Below are 20,127 nucleotides of genomic sequence, written 5' to 3'. Positions count from 1 at the left end.
GGGAAGTTACTATTTACGTTTCTTTATTCCTTGCAAGGTTGACATAATATTTTACTTGTTTCCTTGCTTAATATAAAGTATCAATTTATATTTATTTATTATTTGCCATGAAGCCTACAAACAGTTGGGTCCAAAATAACCCTCAAAAAAGGACCATTTCAATATTTGGGTTATTTTTTGTTGTTGTTTTGTGCAAAACAACTTAGAAAGTTGGGTGAAATCCATCCAAATATTGAGTCAGTCTTTTTGTGATCCATAATTATGCTATCTTAAAGCAGACTATATAAAGCAGTATATCTTTGCATATGTCCTCAAGTAGACTGTGCAGTATAAAATAATGAATAGACAGTCAGATATAGAATGTATAGTATGTATGTTGCGTGTATAAGCTCATTTATGGTATTTTCATGGCAAAATATTCATAATATTCGTAAAAGTTTAAGTTTCTTTGGTTAAGGTAAAAATGAGAAAAATGTAAAGCTAGCGGGAAAAGTCATATTTTGTGATGAACTGTATTTTTAAAAGAATAACACAACAAAAAAGTTTAAATATGAGAAAAAAGACAAAAAAAATCATTGACAAAAAAATAATAAAAACATGACATTTTTATTCTTTTCTCATAAATTACAACTGTATTCTGGTATTATTAAGAGTGAATTATTGGAATGTTCCAAATATGTCTCTTCCAAATTTTACTTTTTCTTTCTTAATGTCAGCCAAAGATCCATTATCGAGCGATATCTAAATTTGATGCTTAAATGTAACAGTGTCTTTTTATTTTCCTGAAGTCTGGACAAAGTTGAACAAACAAACAAACAAAAAAGTCCAATATTTTTGGTTGTTGTTGTTTAAATTTAAACTCCATGAACATGTCTTGAAAAATCAAAACTCAGTCACTTTTTCCTTGTGGCCCGCATATTCATGTAGACTTTGTGGTTGTCTGTGAAGAGATTTTGGGGGGTGTTTTTATCATTTGACTGGAACTAACACTCAAGCTCACACAACAAATCGCACTGTAGCCTTACCCTTTTCTCTGCGTTTGTTTTTTTTGCAACGCTGAATGCTGGCATATCGATAGGTTATAGCGATGAAGATGACAGTCAGCAGCACATCTGCACTAATAACACCCGCCAGCATGCCAGGCTCAATCCTGTAGCATGACACGGGCCAATCTGACGGGTAGACGACACATAACACATGGTGAGTGGGCGTTACAGAGAAGGCTGGAAAAAATGAATCAAGTTCGATTACAGAGTTATCCATTGAACACCATGTTTGTTATTGTGGAGGTTCTTTTCTGTGCTGTAGAACTGCACTACAGTATACTGAGAAATGTTTATAAAAATTTTAGCTTATTTTGCAAAAAGACAAATGACAATATGGTAGAAACACGTTTCATTATTATGAAATACACCATTACTTCAGAATTATAATTCGACTGCATTTTACCTCTCAAAAAAAATGGACGACTGAAACATTTTGGGTCCTGATTAGAAGTGGATAACAACAGCTGGCCAAGAAACCATTCATCACTAGTTTCTTTCATACTTTTATCAAATGCACCCACCAGTACTTGGGAACACCATCTAGTTGGGTCAAATATTGTTCAAGTTACTGTACAAATGGTCAAAAAATATTCTCAACATTATTATTATTATTATTATTACTCATGACTCATTTAGAACAGATTTTACCTAGGATCATGAAGGTTGACACACACGATTTGCTCTCGTACACGGACCCCATTAAACGGTGTTGCACCCCGAGGAGCCTAATTTTGACAACTGCACATTAGTCTGTGCAATTGTACCAAATGTTTTTGCTGAGGTTTTGCTGGGTGGTGTGTGCTCTCCTGGGGGATAACATACCTTTATGTGCCACAGTTTGATCTTCAAAAGAGAAAAAGCAATCACATAAATGACACCTTTACTTTTGGAGAACTTTACCTGTTGGTATTCATTATTTCCGTTTTGAAATTAGCTTGTGGTTTAACTTCCTGCACAGGAAAACCCAACTCATAAGCAGAAAAAGAAAGTAACACTTACTGCAGAGTACAGAAAAGAACAGGATAAATAATTTGCTGCATGCCATAGTGGTTGCGTTTGGTTGTGAACTTTCTGAAAGACAAGAAAACTAACGTGAAAAGATGAACAAATACAGAGATCTATTTTATTCTTACCAGACAACCGTTTTTACAGGGGTGAGTAGCGTACATAGATAGATAGATAGATAGATAGATAGATAGATAGATAGATAGATAGATAGATAGATAGATAGATAGATAGATAGATAGATAGATAGATAGATAGATAGATAGATAGATAGATAGATAGATAGATAGATAGATAGATAGATAGAAACCATAATCATTCAACATTCATTATATATATATATATATATATATATATATATATATATATATATATATATATATATATATATATATATATATATATACACACACACACACACACACACACACACACACACAATTCGAGACCACGATAATATTCATACAGAAAGTTCTATAGTTCTTACCTGTGGTGACGAGCCATCCACGAACTAAAAGATCATAATGTGCCTCTTACTCATATGTGGCCAACCTCCTTCGTCCACCATATATATACAACCATGCCATTTGCTTCAATGTTTGTTCTCCCTTCATACCAGCAGAGAGCGCTGTCGATACAATAATTCATACATTATCTGTGTTGTTAAATGAGTGGGCTGCTTTTCTGTCTGAGTGACAAACGCAACATATTACTGTACTTAAATGGAACACTCTCGCCTGTATCGTCCAATTTTTTTCTTCTTTCTCTTTTTTGAATCAGAAATATAACAAAAACTTGCATTTTCGCTTGTATCAGTTGTTTTGGCGAAATAATGAAACCCATACCCATTCTTAAAACTCTCCATGGAGTTCAGCGAAACAACCATAAAGCCCTCCCTATTGCTATGACATGTCGGAAGAAAACCAGACCAAATTTGTCCATTCAAAATCATGGTAGATCTATCGCTAATTATGTTAAGGGCCGCCAAATTGTATGTGGACATCTTTACAATTGCCCAATTCAACCCCACTATTTCAGAATATCATAACGACTGGCACACTCATTAGAGAAATGAGGACATGAGCATCACATAGTGTAATTGTCATACCAGATTGATTTTCTTTGCTAAATCACCAAGAGAGGTAAACACAATGCGTTTGAGAGCCTTTTGTCAGCCTAATTGTCCATGGGTCAAATTAGATTTCAATTTATAAAAATTAAATATACTCCCTTTTTCCACTTTTTTCGACTCTACTTGGGGTACACTTGAAGCATTATGCCAAAATCAAGCATCCAACGAGGCTGCACTCAGTTATAAAGTCGGACACATCACCGGAGGTCTTATACTCAATATGTTAAAAAAAAAAAAAAGTCTGTCTGTGCCTCTCTCGTCACTAGAGTTGCATGTGGATGTGCTCGATTTAAATAAAAAGTATAAATAGACACACACACACGCACACACACACAAACACACTTGTCACACTGCTTGCCATCCAGACATGAACGCACTTAAATAGTCCCTTTGCGAGCAGACGTTCCCTCACAACACAAAACTCTGCACTTCTTGGTGGACACAAGCCAGCATTTGTTCCCTTATGGCTCCGATGAGCAGTGACTGTCTGTGCAACGATCGCCTTGGTAAGAAGAATTAATCCCACTAACCTTGTCTTTGTGAGCACTTGAAGATTGCTGGGGAGAGAGTGACAGTAGCCAGTGAGCTGTGCTAGTCAGTTGGCTGTGGGATATAGCATACAGGCCAAAGAGCATTTGTCTGTCTTGAGTAAAAGTAAAAGTATAGTACTGTACCAGTATTCACACAGACATTTCTACACTTGTCCACCTCTTCTTCATCTTCTTTGGGCTTTTCCCTTCAGGGACAACAGGGTTCAGAGCTGATCTGTGACGTAGTCCTACCTCCACCTTGAAATCTTCTGTCACACCTACAGCACATCTCACCACTGTCTTACTGTCCTCTTACATGTCTCGCAATGTTCTAACATACTTCTCTGCCACTCCAGACTTCCTCATTCAATACCACAATTCATCCTTGGGCATCCTATAATAAGCTTTCTCTAGGTCTCCAAAGACAAAGTGCAGGTCCCTCTGACATTCTCTGTACTTTTCTATCAACACCCTTAAAGCCAATTCTACATTAGATTTTGGCATGAAACCATATGGCTGCACATGAATGCTTCCTTCTGCCATATGCTGGTTTCATTTACTGTACTTGTTCCCATAACTTCATTACATGGCTTGATTACTCTTGTCCACCTCTACCCGTACAAATATGAAAATGATCAAAGTATTTTTTATTCTGTTACTCGTTTTCTCTTCACACCTATTGACGGTAAAATCCAAAATATTGTCCTGATCATTTTTATATTTTTCACAGGTTGAAGCAGACAGTAGTAGGAGCGTGCATAAGCTTTTTAGTGGCGATTTATAACCGTTTTATATGACGACTGAATTTACCAAATCAGGCAAGGAAACATTACAATTTTATCCCCCTGTTTTTATTGAGTTTTTGGAAACAATTAGTTTCCTCCAATGGGTGGGTGTGACAGAATTTGTTTGGAGTCGACGCAACAAAACACCTTTAAACCTCACTTCTGAGTTTTAATTCAAGGAGAATTTAAGAGCAAGTATAATTTTCACATCCACACCTATTTTGTATATGTCAATATTCAATTCAATCAAGAACCCCTTGAAGTAAAAATGTAGATTATGGCAAAGTTGGATACTAATTCAAGTAAAATTAAAAGATGGAAGTAAAAAAGTGCTGTTTCTTATTTATACTGCACAAAAGTAAAACATAAAAACATATTCAGTTACATAATTGATCGTTATACTAAGGATTCTGAGGGAAAAACGACTTTTGCAAGGAAACCATGTTGATTTACTGTTTTTACAAACAGCTTTGAAAAATGGATTTACTGTTTTGGACATTTCTATCCTGAGCTCTGTACAACCATATCCAGAGCGCTACAACTATTGCCCACAGGGTGCTGTCACTGAGCCACGAAGATACAGTTTTGTGTCTCATTGCACTAAACGCAGCAGTTAAGATTAAACACACAGTCATCAATCATTCGGCAGAAGGATCCATTTTTGTAAAACTCATAATTAATTCGTGTGTATGCTACTCAGTCTTCTAAAACCACTGCGTTGTAAAACCTGCCAGTTATACAATCCAAAACAGAAAAACAGTTAAGTTGAAAATAACTGAATTATAGGTCAAAAAAGGGATCGAACCAATTTTTTGTCATTTTGACCCAACTTTCTGGGGTTGTCATACAAAATGATCATTTTGGGGGTTGACATTTACAAAACAACTGAAAAAGAATTGGGCTTTATCGGATTAGAATGTGATAAATAATAATAATAATAATAATAATAATAATAATAATAATAATAATAAAATGTATCAAATTGTAATATTTGGATTTCTTACTACACCAGAGATGTATTTACTTCCCATGTTAATGAAATCACCAAAATACGTGCACAAAAGTGCCATGTTTCATTTTTGTCATGTATGAAATGTTTTATACTTTCTTTTGCCAGATTTCCTTTAACTTTTGTATATCAAGTTGAGATTTATATTTATTATATCTGTCTGTCGTGTTTATGCCACAAGCATTTCATGTCATGTCGTTTTATAACACGAAAGGTACATTTTAGTGTTTAGCAAGACAGAATACTAATTTTTTCATTTTTTTGTGGTAACTATTAAGTAAATATTAAGTCATGGTGTGTTTTACACTTTGTATCATTACAGTATTTGTTAAACCTACACGAGTACTGCATTTTACCAAAAGTGAATCAAAAACAAATGATTATTTAGTTGATTACAGGCTTCTTAGAATTAATATTAGGCTATTTGATGGAATGAGTGAGAAGTAAACACACACAACAGACAAGAAAGGGCGTGGATGACATTTGCACACACGTGTGGGCGGTGAAAATGGGCGGTGTGTTTCAATGTGTACAGGGAGTGGTGTGTAGTCAACAATATGGCAGACAGACTTCAAACAAGCACACGATACACATCACACATCTGCATGCTGGGCAAGCGGTTCTTAAATCCTTTGAAAAACCAAACAAGACATCTGAGACATGCACTGCGATAAAGGTGAGTACATTTTTGAAACTTTTTTCATTCATGTTCTCTGGTGAATGAATGGACAATAACTTATCATTATGAAGCAGTGATTGTTCATGTCACTATGAATGTCTTAAAGTACAGTCATAGGTTTCACTTATGTAGTGATGGTGGAGAGCACATTGAGATTCTATTAATACATACTGTTGACTCTCACGCTCACTTTTTTTAATAGATTTTTTTCATGTTCTCTGATTCAGTTAGACCACAAAATGAGGAAATTGGCACGGTGTTGCTTGTTTCTTTTTTCTTTCTTTTGTGAGGAGGGAGCCCACAAGCGAAAGGTCACTGGAATCCCCGTCTTCCCTCCCACACACATGACTCAAGTGTCCAGGGCTTTCCACTGCCCAAATTTGAATACAGTAAAGGGTAACATCAATCCCAAACGTAACCTCAGCTATAACCCAAGATTGCGCTTTCACTTGCACAAAATAGTTTGCTATGATAATAAGTTAAGATTCAAAATCAGTTAAAGGGTCTATCTCAATCCCTTAATAAGTAATTGGTTGATTTGTGCTGTGATGGACTGGTGACCAGTGTAGGCTGCCTTTGGCAGAGCGGTAGTCAGTAGGGATAGGTTCTTTCTCTCCATGATGCTGAAGAGACTACAAGAGACTTACAAAGCTCATAAAATGTTTCGTCAATCCACCCAGCTTTGAGCTGCAACTAGCCGTGCTAAGAAAATTCTTAACACTTGGAATTTTTTTTGGTATTGCATCATAAGACCAGTTGACATTTGCATGTAAAGATAAAATCTCTCAGAGTGATGCCTCGTGAACCCTTTTCAACTCAAGAATAAAATACAATATCCAAGTGACCTTTAGGGAACAGAACACAACTACACAAGGACCTATTGTTGAATAATTGGGGTTAGAAGTAAAAACAAAATCAAAATTTGCCATTAGTCTCTTTTATTGAATCCCCTTTTTAAATGTAGAACACAATGAGAAAGCAAAGAAAACACTCACCCTCAGCATATCAGTTTTGAGCTTTTCACTCCCTTTTCCAACATGATATGATTTTCCAGCATACATTTTTATTCACAATTAAAAAACATCAATTGATTTTTTTTTTGTAATCACAGATGGTAGGAAATGTATGTACAGGTTCAAATGTACTTTTTGAAAATGTGCTCAATATCTTCATAAATGGTGCTTAGTATTACTGTCAAGCTCTCATTTAATTTAATTTAATCTTATACAATAGGATTTGCTTGACCAATACTAAGAACAAAGGGAAAGTCCAAAGAGGTTATGAAGGTTATGAAGAACAATGAAATCTGGAGAATTGTAGCATTTGTGCATTATTAACCCCAGGGTTGGGAAATACAAGGTACAGAAAGTAAAACCCCAGTTTTCAAAACTACAGATTTCGTCTAGTCGTGGCTCATTTACCCACCGGTATTGAGATTACTGTGTGTGTGTGTGAGATAGATATATATATATATATATATATATATATATATATATATATATATATATATATATATATATATATAATAAGATATGATCAATTAAAATGTGATTTAATATTGCATCGCTATATATCTATAGCAAATCTTTATCTACTGTATATTTGATGAATTGATACAACATGTTTCAAATTCAAGGTAAATATTTCCTTTCTGATCTAGTTGGTCTACTTTATTTCCTAACAGTGATGTGTAAACAAGGTACAGTAACCATATAAGCTTCAAAAATACAGAGCAAAGCAAGAACTATGGGACAGACGTGCGCAAAAGAAGGGTGTATGAAATGTTTTAAGCATCTGAAAAATTACAGTGAATATAGATATTTGAAAATGTATGTTTTAAACATACAGTACCGGTAGTTTCTGTTAAGGCTGAACACTTGGATGCACTTTTATCCCAGGTTAGAAGAATGCTTTTGTTTGAGACATGTGTCAGCACACCTTCTACATGATGCTTAAAACCTTCTTATTGCTATAATAGCATGTGCAATTTGCATATCGCAAAGGCGTAAAACAAGATTCATTTGGAATTTCAAGCTTTTATTTAGGGGCATTACTAACACCAGATATATATTTTTCAAATGACATACACTACAGTATATCCTCCTATCCTAGTGTGGTGGACCTTTGTTTCCAATCTATATTTTTTGACATATTTGAGCTACGTTCCCAGGTCCGAGTGTGCTCTGTTCAATGATGTCTTTGGATGGGATCAAATTACCTTTGTTGAGAGACAAAATGGAGAGAGGACAGTGGACACAAATAAATAGGCTGGACCTCAGGGGGAAAGTGAGTTATTACATGTCTACTGGACAGTAGTTTTATTTTCAAGGCACTCATTGATCTGTTTGGCCAAAATAAGAAGTATATTTTGAGGATGAGAGACTTTCAAACCTTTTGAATACATTACCAGAATTCCGTTTAAAAAATGAGAGAATTTCAGACCTTAGAATACAGTATCAACTGTCAGAATAGTTAATAATTCGGACTATTAGGACTGCCTCCAAATTATTCAAATTCAACTCAAATCAACTGGACAATTAAAACACCACAGTTGAGTGTTACAACAGGACAATGACCCCTAACACACATCACATCACACAAGTGGTTTTAGAATGGCTAAAGTGTGAAATTAGGCTCCCAGAATGACATTCCAAAAGTCCCAACATTAATCCTATGATGTGAATTGTGTTTAAAACCTTGGTCTGTGCCAGGAAACCAACCAATGTAAATGAACTCTACTAATCCAGCCAAGCAAGAGGGTCAACTAGACAGATTTATGCTGATGGTTTCAAAATTAAATAAATCTAGGTCAAGCTGAAATTTACCAAGTGACATTTAACAAATATTAGTCTGGGTGTACTGTATGAAACCTATTTGTTAATCCTGGCATGTTTTGGATTAGAGAAAATCCAAAATCAATACAATCCTATGCCCTCAATTCTTGCTTGAAAGCTCATAGAGGTAATTTGTTACACTAGCAATCAACCCAGAAAAAAACATCTCAGATAAGTCATTTAAAGTCCCAAATTAACAAAACAATGACTGTCCACCAAACATGTAAACATTGACAGCAATCACATTGTAGTGTAGTGGAAAGCAGTCAAGTGAGCATGCCAATGTGACGTCTGTGTGTGCGTGTGTGTCACAGTGAGGAAGATGCGGTTTCTGTTTCTGTGAGTGGAACAGAGCCACACAGGAAGATGTCATAGAAAAGATGTAGCCAATCCCATTGTTAAACCTCATGCGTCTTCCTAATGGAGCTGGTGTGTCAGATCACAGCGTGGAAACATCTCTTCTTTTTATGTGTGATGCGTGATTTTTTCCTACTGTACTTATTTACCTGCCAAAGGAAAAAGCAACCAGAGAACATTATCGCACAATGATAGATTGAATTTGATAATGGAGAAACTTCTATGTACTTAAGCAGCAGTTCTCAAATTGGGTCACAAGTACCCTTGGGCGCATGTGAAGGCTCTAATTGAGTTCCTTCAGGTATTAGCAAATCTAATGCATTTCAATGCTGTGACAGGAATAGTAAAGTTTTCTTTTCAAATTAAGAGCAAATTAACTGGAAAATATAGCAAATTAATGCTGAATTGTGACTCCTGTGGAAAACATCGGATGAGTTTATTTTGTTTCTTTGATGTGTTTTTTCACTAGTGACACACTTTTCCAACAGATCAGTCTGAAATAAAACAGATGATTTCACACAATCTTCTGGAGGTGCTGGATAAAATATTGCATATTGTATATCTTATACTACTGCAAATGTAGTTCAGACTGTTTTAATCAGACATGGATGGTACAGCATTTTGTTTTGAGACATTTTTTTTCCATGCAAAATCATTTGTGCTGGTTAGCAAGATACCTGGCTCAAAAAATATATTTCAAAGGGGTTGCAACATTGAAAAATGAGACAGGCTAACAACTATACTATTTTGCTCCCAGTTCCCCGACAACGCATAGCAAAAATGAATGATTATACAGTATTTTATATATAAAAAAGGAGAAGACAATTCAACATGCTCATTGTTGCCACAGCGCCAAAAGAGAAGCCATGCTGCACTCTGCCCACAGTTAAAGAGCTATTGGAACAGAAAAGGAAGCGAGAGACGTCCTCGGGGCTCACCTCTTACCCCACAAACGCAACTGGTCCCGCTGGTCACAACATGCGTACTGTAAGGAAACATTTTACAACACCTTAGTATCACACAGTACAGCTTTGTGCACTAAATTACGAGATCCCTTATTTTATGAAATTGTTTCCACAGCCCCTGCTGGCACCACAACAGCTGACCTGTTTGGGTAAGATTTTGAATTTTCCAGTATAATAGTGTGCCAAACTCTCTATCTTCTCAACAACATCGATTTGATCCTCTGGTATCCCCTTTGGATGCACAGTAATAGTTACACGCCTGCAGTATATTCAATGTACCATTTATGGAAACATCCTGACGGAAGGCAGAAAATAAACCCAAACTAAATCATTAACATTAGTAAGATTTGACTGTCATATGTCACGACCGTTGACAGGCTTTGTGATCAGGTGGTTCACCACTTCATTAGGTACACTTTCAAATTAGATCCAACAGAAGAGCTGCATCAAAACACTACTTTTGAACATTACAGGAATACTCCCTAAGTTAACAGAAAGGTACGGTTAACTCTGATCTCTCTCATGGGACCCTAAATAAAAATTATTATATACTTTTAAATATTATAGTGTATAAGTACAACACTTAATTGAATAATCAACCACTAATAGGTCATCAAATAAATCGCAACATGCAGTATTTTGATAAACAAAAACTGCTCAAATCCTATCAGAATTTTTCATCCTTTTCCTGTGTGTGTGAAAGCAGACTTATAATCATTGTGTTGAATCAAAATTAAACATTTACAAATATTAGTTTTTATTTAGGAAAACAATGATCAATGTTTTTGCCTTTTTTCTGACATTACAGGGCAAACAAGGCACTTAATCATGAAAAAAAAATGTATGCATTTGTCTGCGCTGTCATTTTATAAAAAAAGTCCTTTTTTATTTATGAATGGAAATTAAAACACATTTTTTAAAATCTATTTCATTGATTAATCTACAATATGATTGACAATCAATTATTTATAAAACTGTTACTTGCATTATAATTATAAATCATTAACTATATTATAATCATAATTGCACCATAATTAACACCACCAACAACAAAAAGACGCTTGCAAAAATTCCGTTCTTTAAACCAGTCTAAACCAATTTAGACTGCGGACCGGGGAGGGGGGCGGGGGGTGCTATCTGCTCTAAAAACCACATCATCCTTGTCACTACGCCTCAGATTTATATTGATTTATATTGCGGACGGGGGGGGGGGGGGGGGGGGGGGGGGTTGGGGGCGCTGGCTGCTTTAAAAACAACATCACAAACGTATGGACGGAGTATATGGTATGGACTTTCAGTCCATTTTCTTTTTAATCGCGAGAGGAGAGGGGGGGGGGGGGCGAGCTTGCTGTGCACTTCACGGCAGATCCGGAAAAAAGAGCATTGCTAACTTTCACTTTTCTGGGATGTGACAGAGCCAATATTTTCACCGACAGCACCTTTATTCTTTGCGGCAATACTCGCCTGCCAAAAAGTAAAAGTTTTAATGTCGCGATCGAGTGGCCGAGACGGTGCTAAATATTGTGCTGACAATGCTGCGCTATCGTTAGCTTAGCACAGTAACTACGGTTCAACAGCTGTTAAATGAAGCAAACGCTGCACATACCAGTTGTCCCAAGTTCTCGCTTCTGCCTTTCTACAAGCCAGGTGAGTGGTCTTGCTTGTCTCTGTTTTGTATTGAAAGCTCAGCTGGCCGTGTTGGGTCGCTCCCGGTGACCGCAAAGCGGCCGCCATGATTCATTTCTGCCCCCTGCGTGAGCCGTTGAATGTTCCCGAAGTTGATTGGTTGTGGCGACTCGAAACGCGGAAAAAGTAAATAAAAAATAACTTCACTCGAAAGGGGCTTCTCGTGGCCGCTTGCGGCCATTTGCGTCGTTCCATTCGGGTCCATCGCGTCGCCCGACGTGCATTCGCGCCCAGTCACGCGAACTCCATTGACTACAATACAAAACGCTCCGCTTGTTCGTCTCGTTCGCATTCGGTGCACGCGTACCATTAAACTAAATAATCTCTAAAACATTAGTTCGTGTGCAGCCGACGCGGCCCGGTACCAGTACCGGTCCGCGGACCGGGGGTTGGGGACCACCGCTTTAAACGTGTGATAGTGCCTATTTACTCATTCAAACTCAAACACATATTTTTTTTTGTCCTTTTTTGTGTGTTTCAAACAGTCCAGAATTTCATTCCCAGGTACTTGATTACTTTTTTATTTTAAATGTTTTAAGTGTTTGCCTAAAAGAGAGTTAAAAAATGTCTGATATTAAATGAATTACTGAATTTGCTAAAGTAACTGATTACTTCAACACTTGATTACTCAAAGTAATCAATTACTTTAACGCTTCGTTATTTAACATAATCAATTACCTTAGTAATTAATTATCTATGGCAATTGATTAAGTAAGTACTTAACTACAAAGTCCTGCTTCTTGCTCAACATGTCTTCGGTCTCCCGGAGTTTGTGGATGGCCTCCTATAAACAATTAAAAACTTAGTTATTTTAGTAATTAATTCATTTGGTACAAGCCATTTTTAGACTCTGCTTTAGTGGAAAAAAAAAAAAACCCACATAAAAAACATTTAATAAAAAGTCCATAAGTTCCTGGACTCAGAAAAAACATAAACATATGTCTTTGGTTTTGAATGAGATAATATGGTTGTAGTTTTCAGTGAAATAATGAGCATGTAATATTGCACACACTAACTAACAAGTAGGTGCTCAAATTTGGAAGAGCACCACGTTGCTGTGCCAACCATTAAAGTGTCCCACCTACCTAAGGCTGTCTTTCTTTCGCTCTCGCTCTCTCTCTTATTCAGGTACATCAGGCAGCTACACAGACATGCCTGCTTTGAGCTCTGATCCGTGGGCCCCACTGCAGGAGTGTTCCCTCTCTTATGACCCAAATCAACCTGGACCAAGCTTCCCCATGGGCTACGACATCCCAACGGACCAAGATTTCAACTCCCAGCAGCAGTATCAAAAATTTGCCGCTCAACCTTATGTAAGGAAGACCACTTCTGAAGCTAGAGTTTAGTGTAAAAATCGTTGGTATGAAATATTTGAAGTTGAATTTGAGCTGGTGTTTTCTTGAGCAGGAGATGGCGGCTGCAGGTCAGAGTCCGGTTTGTATTTGGCCCCCTCTGGAACCGAGTCATGCCCTTCAGCCTACTTTCGGGACGTGGTTGGACACAGCTACACTAGAAAAGGCCAGGATACACCTGAGTGACATGGACAACAGTAGAATTAGTGGCCAGGATGAGGATGGAGACACGTGAGTTTTCATTTGGGCAAATTCTACTCTGAACATTTTAAAGGAGCGTTATGTATTTGGAACCATGAAACTTTTGTCTGAATTGATGGCAATGGGATGTAGCAAAGTATTTGTAATCAACTGCTGCAGATGATGTCACTTTGGCTATATTTGGATGCGGCAAATATTTGGGTTAAGGTCGGCTTATGTCGAAATTTGGGTTTCTGAAACATTTGCATGCGTTAGCAAACAGGGTTACGTAAATTGTGTTACTCCCAATCGTGGCCGTTATGTATGATCACATCTTTTTTTTTCAATTTTATATGAGCCTTATATCACCATAGTAGACACAATTACAACACAAACACACAGAAGATACTCAAAAGGATTAAGTTGGAGTTCAAATAATTTATAACTATCCTACCCTTCATTGTCCAAATAAATGACAAAGCCGTTAAAGGTATACGGTTCATCAGCAATGACTTGGAATACTCACAAAAGAATTGTTCACATCACTCATATTACATTTACATCTTGTATATGGCAGAATCAAAAAGAAAAGATTCTTACATTAGTGTGAAATTGGAACTAAAAGGTTAAGAACAATCATCAAATGTTAAATACTTTTTTCTTCTTCTGCATATACTGTATACGCAATAAGTGATTTTGATAAAGCGTTTTAAAGCGCAACCCCCAAGTGCAAATTTTTAGATTTCTTCATCAAGACAGATCCAAAAATTTACACCACATCTTGTCACACACATACGATTTAGTGTGGTTTGGGAATATGGGTTTTTAAAATTCATTTTTCCCCTCACATTGTACATTCTCTCTCTTGTGCAGATGTAAAATTGATATTGGTCTATAGTTTACAAACTGATTTTTGTCCCCATTTTTATGGATAGGGGTGACCTTTGCCCTTTTCATTTGCTCTGGAAACATGCCAGTTGCAAAATATGAATTAAAAATATGAGAAAGAGGTTTAACAATTTCTTCGATAACTTGTTTTATAATCGTCATGTCCAACTCATAGCTGTCAGTTGAGTCATTTCAATTGTTATGGATAGTTTCCATTAAAGATCATTTTTATTCCTGTTTCACCTGTTTCAAAATACTTTTAATTTCAGCTGATTATTAGTTTTAAGTTTTATACACGGTATGTGTCACATGGTAGATTAAAAAAAAACACACACAAAACAAAAACAAGTATAACTACTGTATAATAGTCTATAGAATTAGCTTTCTCTACCATGGGCTTTGTTTTTTTAATGAATTTTGCAATTTACTGAGCTCATCTGCTCAGTATTGTGAACAAAAACAAACCTGTATGCTTTTCCCTTTTTATTTTTTTTTTGCCAAATTGTAAACATCTCATGTTGATGTTTATCAATGAATGTGTCCTCTCAAATCTACTTACCAAACAAACATGTGGAAACTGAGAAGTCAATGTAAGATTTACAATAACAAACATATTGACGAACCACGCATTGCATTGTACTGTTTTATGAATGACTATTTATCACCACACTATGTCAACTGTCTGTCTGTGTTGATGTCTGGTAATCGTAGAAAGAAATGCAAAAGTCGATGAGTCATAGGTGGAAATTTGGCTGTAAAAGGCAACTGGGTCATTGTATGAGTTTAAAGGCTTCCCACACATTCCGGTCATATGTCAGAATATAAAAGCCACTCATTAAAATAATTGGAAATTCCAAGTTTTGATTATTATGATACAGTTTTTTTTAAATAAAGCATCTTCTCATGTCTATGATAAAAATGATTTCATGATGACAGCACATTGTAGTATTGCTTCGCACAACCGCAGTAAGGAACTGGCATGTGTTTTCTGAAAATACTTCCCCACACAAAAATGTACGCTAGGCTAAGTGAAAACTAAATGATCAGTTTGTTTAGTTGATTAAACCAGTGGGGATAGATTACAGCTCACCGATTGTGTGATCCTGGATTAGGATAATATTTTTCTGACAGCATTTTTATTTTACAAATGATTTCATACTTATCAGGTTGTATGGTAACAAGCAAGTGGCCAAATGCCTAATTTGTTTTTGTTTGTTCATTTTGGGCAGCATCCTGCACATTTACGCTGCTAAGGGTCTCAGAGAGTGGGCCTTTGCTGCTGCTGAGAAGCTCAGGGATTTGAGGAAGCTTGATGTTAAAGAGCACAAAGGCAAAGTATGGAAAGACAATTTCAAAATGTGGACACATTCTTCAATTGAGAGCACACATCGTTTTAAAATTAAATTCAATTGTTTTACAGACGGCCTTACTGGTGGCGGTGACAGCAAACCAGCCGGACATCGTTCAAGATCTGTTGTCCCTTGGAGCGGACATCAATGCTTGTGATGTCAAAGGACAAACTGCTCTACACCTGGCCGCCCACGACGGCTTGCCGAGGATTCTGCATGTATTCATTTTATTCTTTCTTCATTTCTTCTAAACGTGAAGTCAACTCAAAAGCTTTCTTTACAAAATTGTGTTGGGTGTATCTGCTCTAGTTTCTATAAGACAATCTGATTAATATATTTTTTGTCAATCATAAATCAAGCAGCAAAATCCATTTTAGGGGGCGGCCATTTTCAGCAGTTGCTGTCGATTGACATCACAGTTGCTCAGGGCTCATGTAACGACCAATCATGGCTCACTTGTTTTCTGAGTTTGGTCATGTGATTAGCAAGTTGAGCTATGATATTGGTTATTCCCTGAGCATTGAAAAACTGTGAGGTCATTTTGAGTCATTTTTAACAGTTGACTTCATCTAAAAAAAAAAAAAAAAAACTGAGGAAATACATGTTTTTAAATATTTCCGTGCAAATTCTCAGTCATCGAAAGAGGTGAATCAAGGCAACTGAACTGTTGATGTTGAAGACATTTTTTCCCAGAAGTTCTAACGTCAAATGAGCATAAACCAAAAAGTATCGCTATGAAAAGCATATTTTTATGACATTTGGGGATATAAATGACTTATTTCTTTTCCAGGTAATTCTGTCCAACAGACTTGCAGTAAACCTTGAGGTCAGAGACTTTGAAGGTAATGTCACACTATGTAAGGACCTATACTAAAATACACTCTCAGTTTTGTCTGCAACATACAGTAAACTGTAATTGTGAATGTATGATTCTACTGAACATGGTGTATTGCTTATTAAATATATTACACACAATCGTCTTTCATATTGTTGTAATTGTAAAACATCTTAAATAATTTCAATTATTTATGACAAAATCAATTTATTCCTTAAGGCTGGTAAGTTTTCAGATTAGATATGGGCCATTAACAGGTTTGACAGTTTTCCGTGGTTTTAAAAAGTTTAGAGATGATTAGTGGGTACATAGTGGTCACTTGTGGTGGTAAAAAAAAAAAAAAACTATTCAAGTTTACTGTAGAGTTGAAATGGCCAACTGTTGCTAATGTTTTACATCACATAAAAAAAGAACCTTTAGCTACTGTATGTATAGATTTTGATGCAGTACCTCTTTCACAGACTTGATATTGAATTTTTTGACTTTATTAGTTGAATGCTAACAGTTGTGCATAGACATGTACAGTATGAAGCTATTCCTGTACTGATATTGTCCCTTTTTTTCCAGGTATGACTCCTCTCCACTGTGCTGCCATTTCACACAGTGTGACCATGAAGGCTTTGATTGCCAGTGGAATGGCGAACGGTCACCTTCAGGCAAAAGCTGCAGAGAAGCTCTCCTGCGTGCAGATGCTTATCGAAGCAGGTGCCTCACCACTCAGCCAGGTGAAGTACAACTGTGTTAGTTTTTGTCTTTCAAATTCACATTTTGTCTATTCCACTTGATTTCATTCATTGCAACTATGAGAAAATATTGATGCCAATGTCAATCAAAATTGAGCTCTCTTATTTATTGTAAATGCTTCAATAGAGATAATAATAGGTACATACAGTATGTATGTAACGTTTCATCTAGTGAGTTGTATGACAAAAGGGGAACTACCAAATCTAACCAAAATGGTGTCATCACTTTTGTTTTCTTTCTAGTCGTATTTACATATTCCAGCGAGACTTATGGTGGTTTTAATGCCCCCCCCATCTAACCCCCTGATCTCTCCCACTTGTCTAATTCCAGGAAATCAAAAGCAGCAAGACAGTTTTGCACTTAGCTGTGAAAGAAGGGAATATCAATCTGCTTCACTATCTTCTCAGCATTCCCATGGCCAATATGAAAGACTTTGTCAACATGAAAGTAAGTCCACGTGTTCTACTGTATAAAGTCATTGCATGGACAGTGCGACTTATTGCCCAATCCCTGCTTCAAGGCGCACGGCCACACGGCTTTACACATGGCGGCCTGTCTCCATGGTAACCCACGGCAGGAGGAGATCCTGCGTCTCCTGCTGAGCAGAGGAGCTGATCCGAGTATCCGCAACATGGAGAACGGCCTGCCGGCGCAACTTCTGCAGGGTGGCCTGCAAGGAGAGCAGGTGAGGAACATTCTTCATTATAAAGATTGTATATTTTACATCCACATTTGACCTTTTATTCATTCCTTTTTTTTATTACCTCATTTACGACTGACCTGGCCCATTCGCCTTAAAAATCATATGTGATACTTGGTGCAAAGGTCTGACCACCCCTGATCTATACATATATCAGGTATATTGCTTCAACTTTCTTTCAGCTCAAGCTCATTCTGAAGAAACGGAGCACTTCGACTCGTCGACGTCCGCTGGCCCCACAGGAACAGGAATGATTGGAAGAAAGTCTTCTGTTAAGAAGGGAATTCTTTACAAGACATAGGTGTGAAAATATGAGGCTGATTCACATTGGATTCTGACTCTAACAATTCATCATTTGTATGTTATTTACCATGCAGTGAACATTTTGATTCAATATGATTAATATATTATTGCGTTTTGTTAGTATGTTTGTGTTATCATAAAAAGGGCTGCTTTTCATGATTTGGTTAAAAATGTTTTCATTTTCCAGAAACTCTTTGATTTCTATGAAATCAACTGTCTCATCTTGAGAGCTCTGCCATAATGTTCTCTGTAGACTTTGAGTGACATGCTGAATTCATTCAATACGCACATTTATTTCTGATGACATTTCTCATGTTGAAAATGAGCCAACCCAAGACTCGTCGTCCGGTTCTGTATGCATCATACATGTGGATGTAACGTGTTTACTGTGTAAAGCTATTTAGACTTTTGTTCGTTCTGGTCTTATGACCAAAACATGACACATTTTGGCATATACAATACATGCTAGTGATGAGTCACGATCTAAACGAATAGTCATGTTTACATGAATGAGTAGTGTAGGGAAATCGAACCACTCACAGGAAAATTGTCAAAACTGTGACATTCACTCATTGCCTGAATTTCACTTGCGTTTCAAAAGCAAAAAAATCCTGACATTATGATTTTCATCATCAGAGTAGTCAAATTGGTTTGGACTGTAATCTCAGTGGGGGAAAAAAATAAAATAAAATTTTGGGTTTGTGACTCATGTATGAGGTTTTGCGTGTTTCTTATAAAACCCATTCCTCTTGCTGAGAAATCTAATTCAAATTTTTACCATTTTTAACATTACCTTCATTTATTATAGACGTGGCCATAAACTTTAAAGTAGATTTACTATCCAAGTCAAAGCTGAGGTTTTAAATTGATACTAAAAGTATTTAGGCATACTTAACTTATTTAGCCATTTTAAAAAGTTCATATTTTGTCTGTGGTTAATTTGATAACTGAATTATTTTTCACGTGCAATTAATACCGTTAGAACACATTTTCCACTTGCTGTTGACTGAAAATGGCATCACTTGCGCCCAAGACTCAGATAATAGCCAATCACGACTCCCGTTTTCTGGGTCTGGTCATGTGACATTCACAAGCTGGTTATTACCTTAGTCTTGATGCCTAAGTGATGACATTTTCAGTCAACAGCAATTACAAATGGGTGTGTTTAAATGTATTAAATGTAGATGGAAAAGAAATAGTCATCAAATGAATGACTTTTTCCTGCTGAAAAAAGCTGAATTAGAATCACTTTAAAAAAAAATGAACTGGAAGTGGCATGAATAGTAACTCGCTCCTTTGCAAAGGGAACTAAATATTATTTATTACTTCCCTATATATATATATATATATATATATATATATATATATATATATATATATATATATATATATATATATATATATATATATATATATATATATATATATATATATATATATATATATATAATAAACACATATAACACATTCTTAACGATTCAGTCCACTTTTTCCTCATTTAGTTCTAGCTAACTTTACTAGTTTCATCAGATAGTTGAGCCTTAGAGACTGTTCTGTCTGAGTGCTGTTGTTTATAAATTATTTAGCTAATGGTGATTATAGAAGGGCTAAATATCAAACTTAAGGAATTGATGCTACAAAAACGTGTTCAAAAACATTCAGTATTTAAACTAGATGTTGTTTCTATTATTTTTTTCATATTGTGCACATTTACAAATGTGTTAATACCTGTGTTTTAAATGAAAGAT

At 36.2% G+C, this 20,127-nt stretch overlaps 2 protein-coding genes across 5 annotated transcripts; one reads left to right on the top strand and one right to left on the bottom strand.

The window, feature by feature from the left end:
* Window positions 1-638: 638 nt before the first annotated feature.
* On the bottom strand, window positions 639-12,266 carry LOC148425539 (uncharacterized). Of its 2 annotated transcripts, XM_088411958.1 has the most exons (6): window positions 11,949-12,266; window positions 10,316-10,362; window positions 2,046-2,117; window positions 1,869-1,889; window positions 1,026-1,172; window positions 639-940 (listed from the first exon to the last, which is right to left on the bottom strand). In XM_088411958.1, exons 1-6 carry the CDS (start codon window positions 12,074-12,076, stop codon window positions 894-896), a joined length of 462 nt encoding a protein of 153 aa, XP_088268084.1. In that variant the 5' UTR covers window positions 12,077-12,266; the 3' UTR covers window positions 639-893. The 2 variants fall into 2 exon arrangements, 1 of the variants encoding a protein (XP_088268084.1); XR_015865248.1 differs by lacking the exons at window positions 639-940; window positions 1,026-1,172; window positions 10,316-10,362; window positions 11,949-12,266 and adding an exon at window positions 2,539-3,167 and having other exon boundaries at window positions 1,182-2,117.
* Window positions 3,627-19,046, top strand: LOC148425538 (NF-kappa-B inhibitor delta-like). 3 transcript variants are annotated; one of them, XM_088411957.1, is made up of 13 exons: window positions 3,627-3,689; window positions 6,043-6,183; window positions 10,228-10,364; window positions 10,458-10,491; window positions 13,157-13,341; window positions 13,436-13,611; window positions 15,678-15,783; window positions 15,869-16,015; window positions 16,588-16,639; window positions 17,200-17,357; window positions 17,707-17,823; window positions 17,897-18,061; window positions 18,259-19,046. In XM_088411957.1, exons 2-13 carry the CDS (start codon window positions 6,168-6,170, stop codon window positions 18,328-18,330), a joined length of 1,365 nt encoding a protein of 454 aa, XP_088268083.1. In that variant the 5' UTR covers window positions 3,627-3,689; window positions 6,043-6,167; the 3' UTR covers window positions 18,331-19,046. The 3 variants fall into 3 exon arrangements, with proteins under 3 accessions (XP_088268083.1, XP_088268081.1, XP_088268082.1); XM_088411955.1 differs by lacking the exons at window positions 3,627-3,689; window positions 6,043-6,183; window positions 10,228-10,364; window positions 10,458-10,491 and adding an exon at window positions 11,692-11,989; XM_088411956.1 differs by lacking the exons at window positions 3,627-3,689; window positions 6,043-6,183; window positions 10,228-10,364; window positions 10,458-10,491 and adding an exon at window positions 12,422-12,532.
* Window positions 19,047-20,127: the final 1,081 nt, after the last annotated feature.

This window comes from Hippichthys cyanospilos, chromosome 3, assembly GCF_059441005.1.
Source record: "Hippichthys cyanospilos isolate Australia breed blue-spotted pipefish chromosome 3, RoL_Hcya_1.0, whole genome shotgun sequence".
Lineage (NCBI taxonomy): Eukaryota > Metazoa > Chordata > Actinopteri > Syngnathiformes > Syngnathidae > Hippichthys > Hippichthys cyanospilos.
Note: the sequence above shows the minus strand (reverse complement) of the source record. Positions and strands in the feature narration are given on the sequence as shown.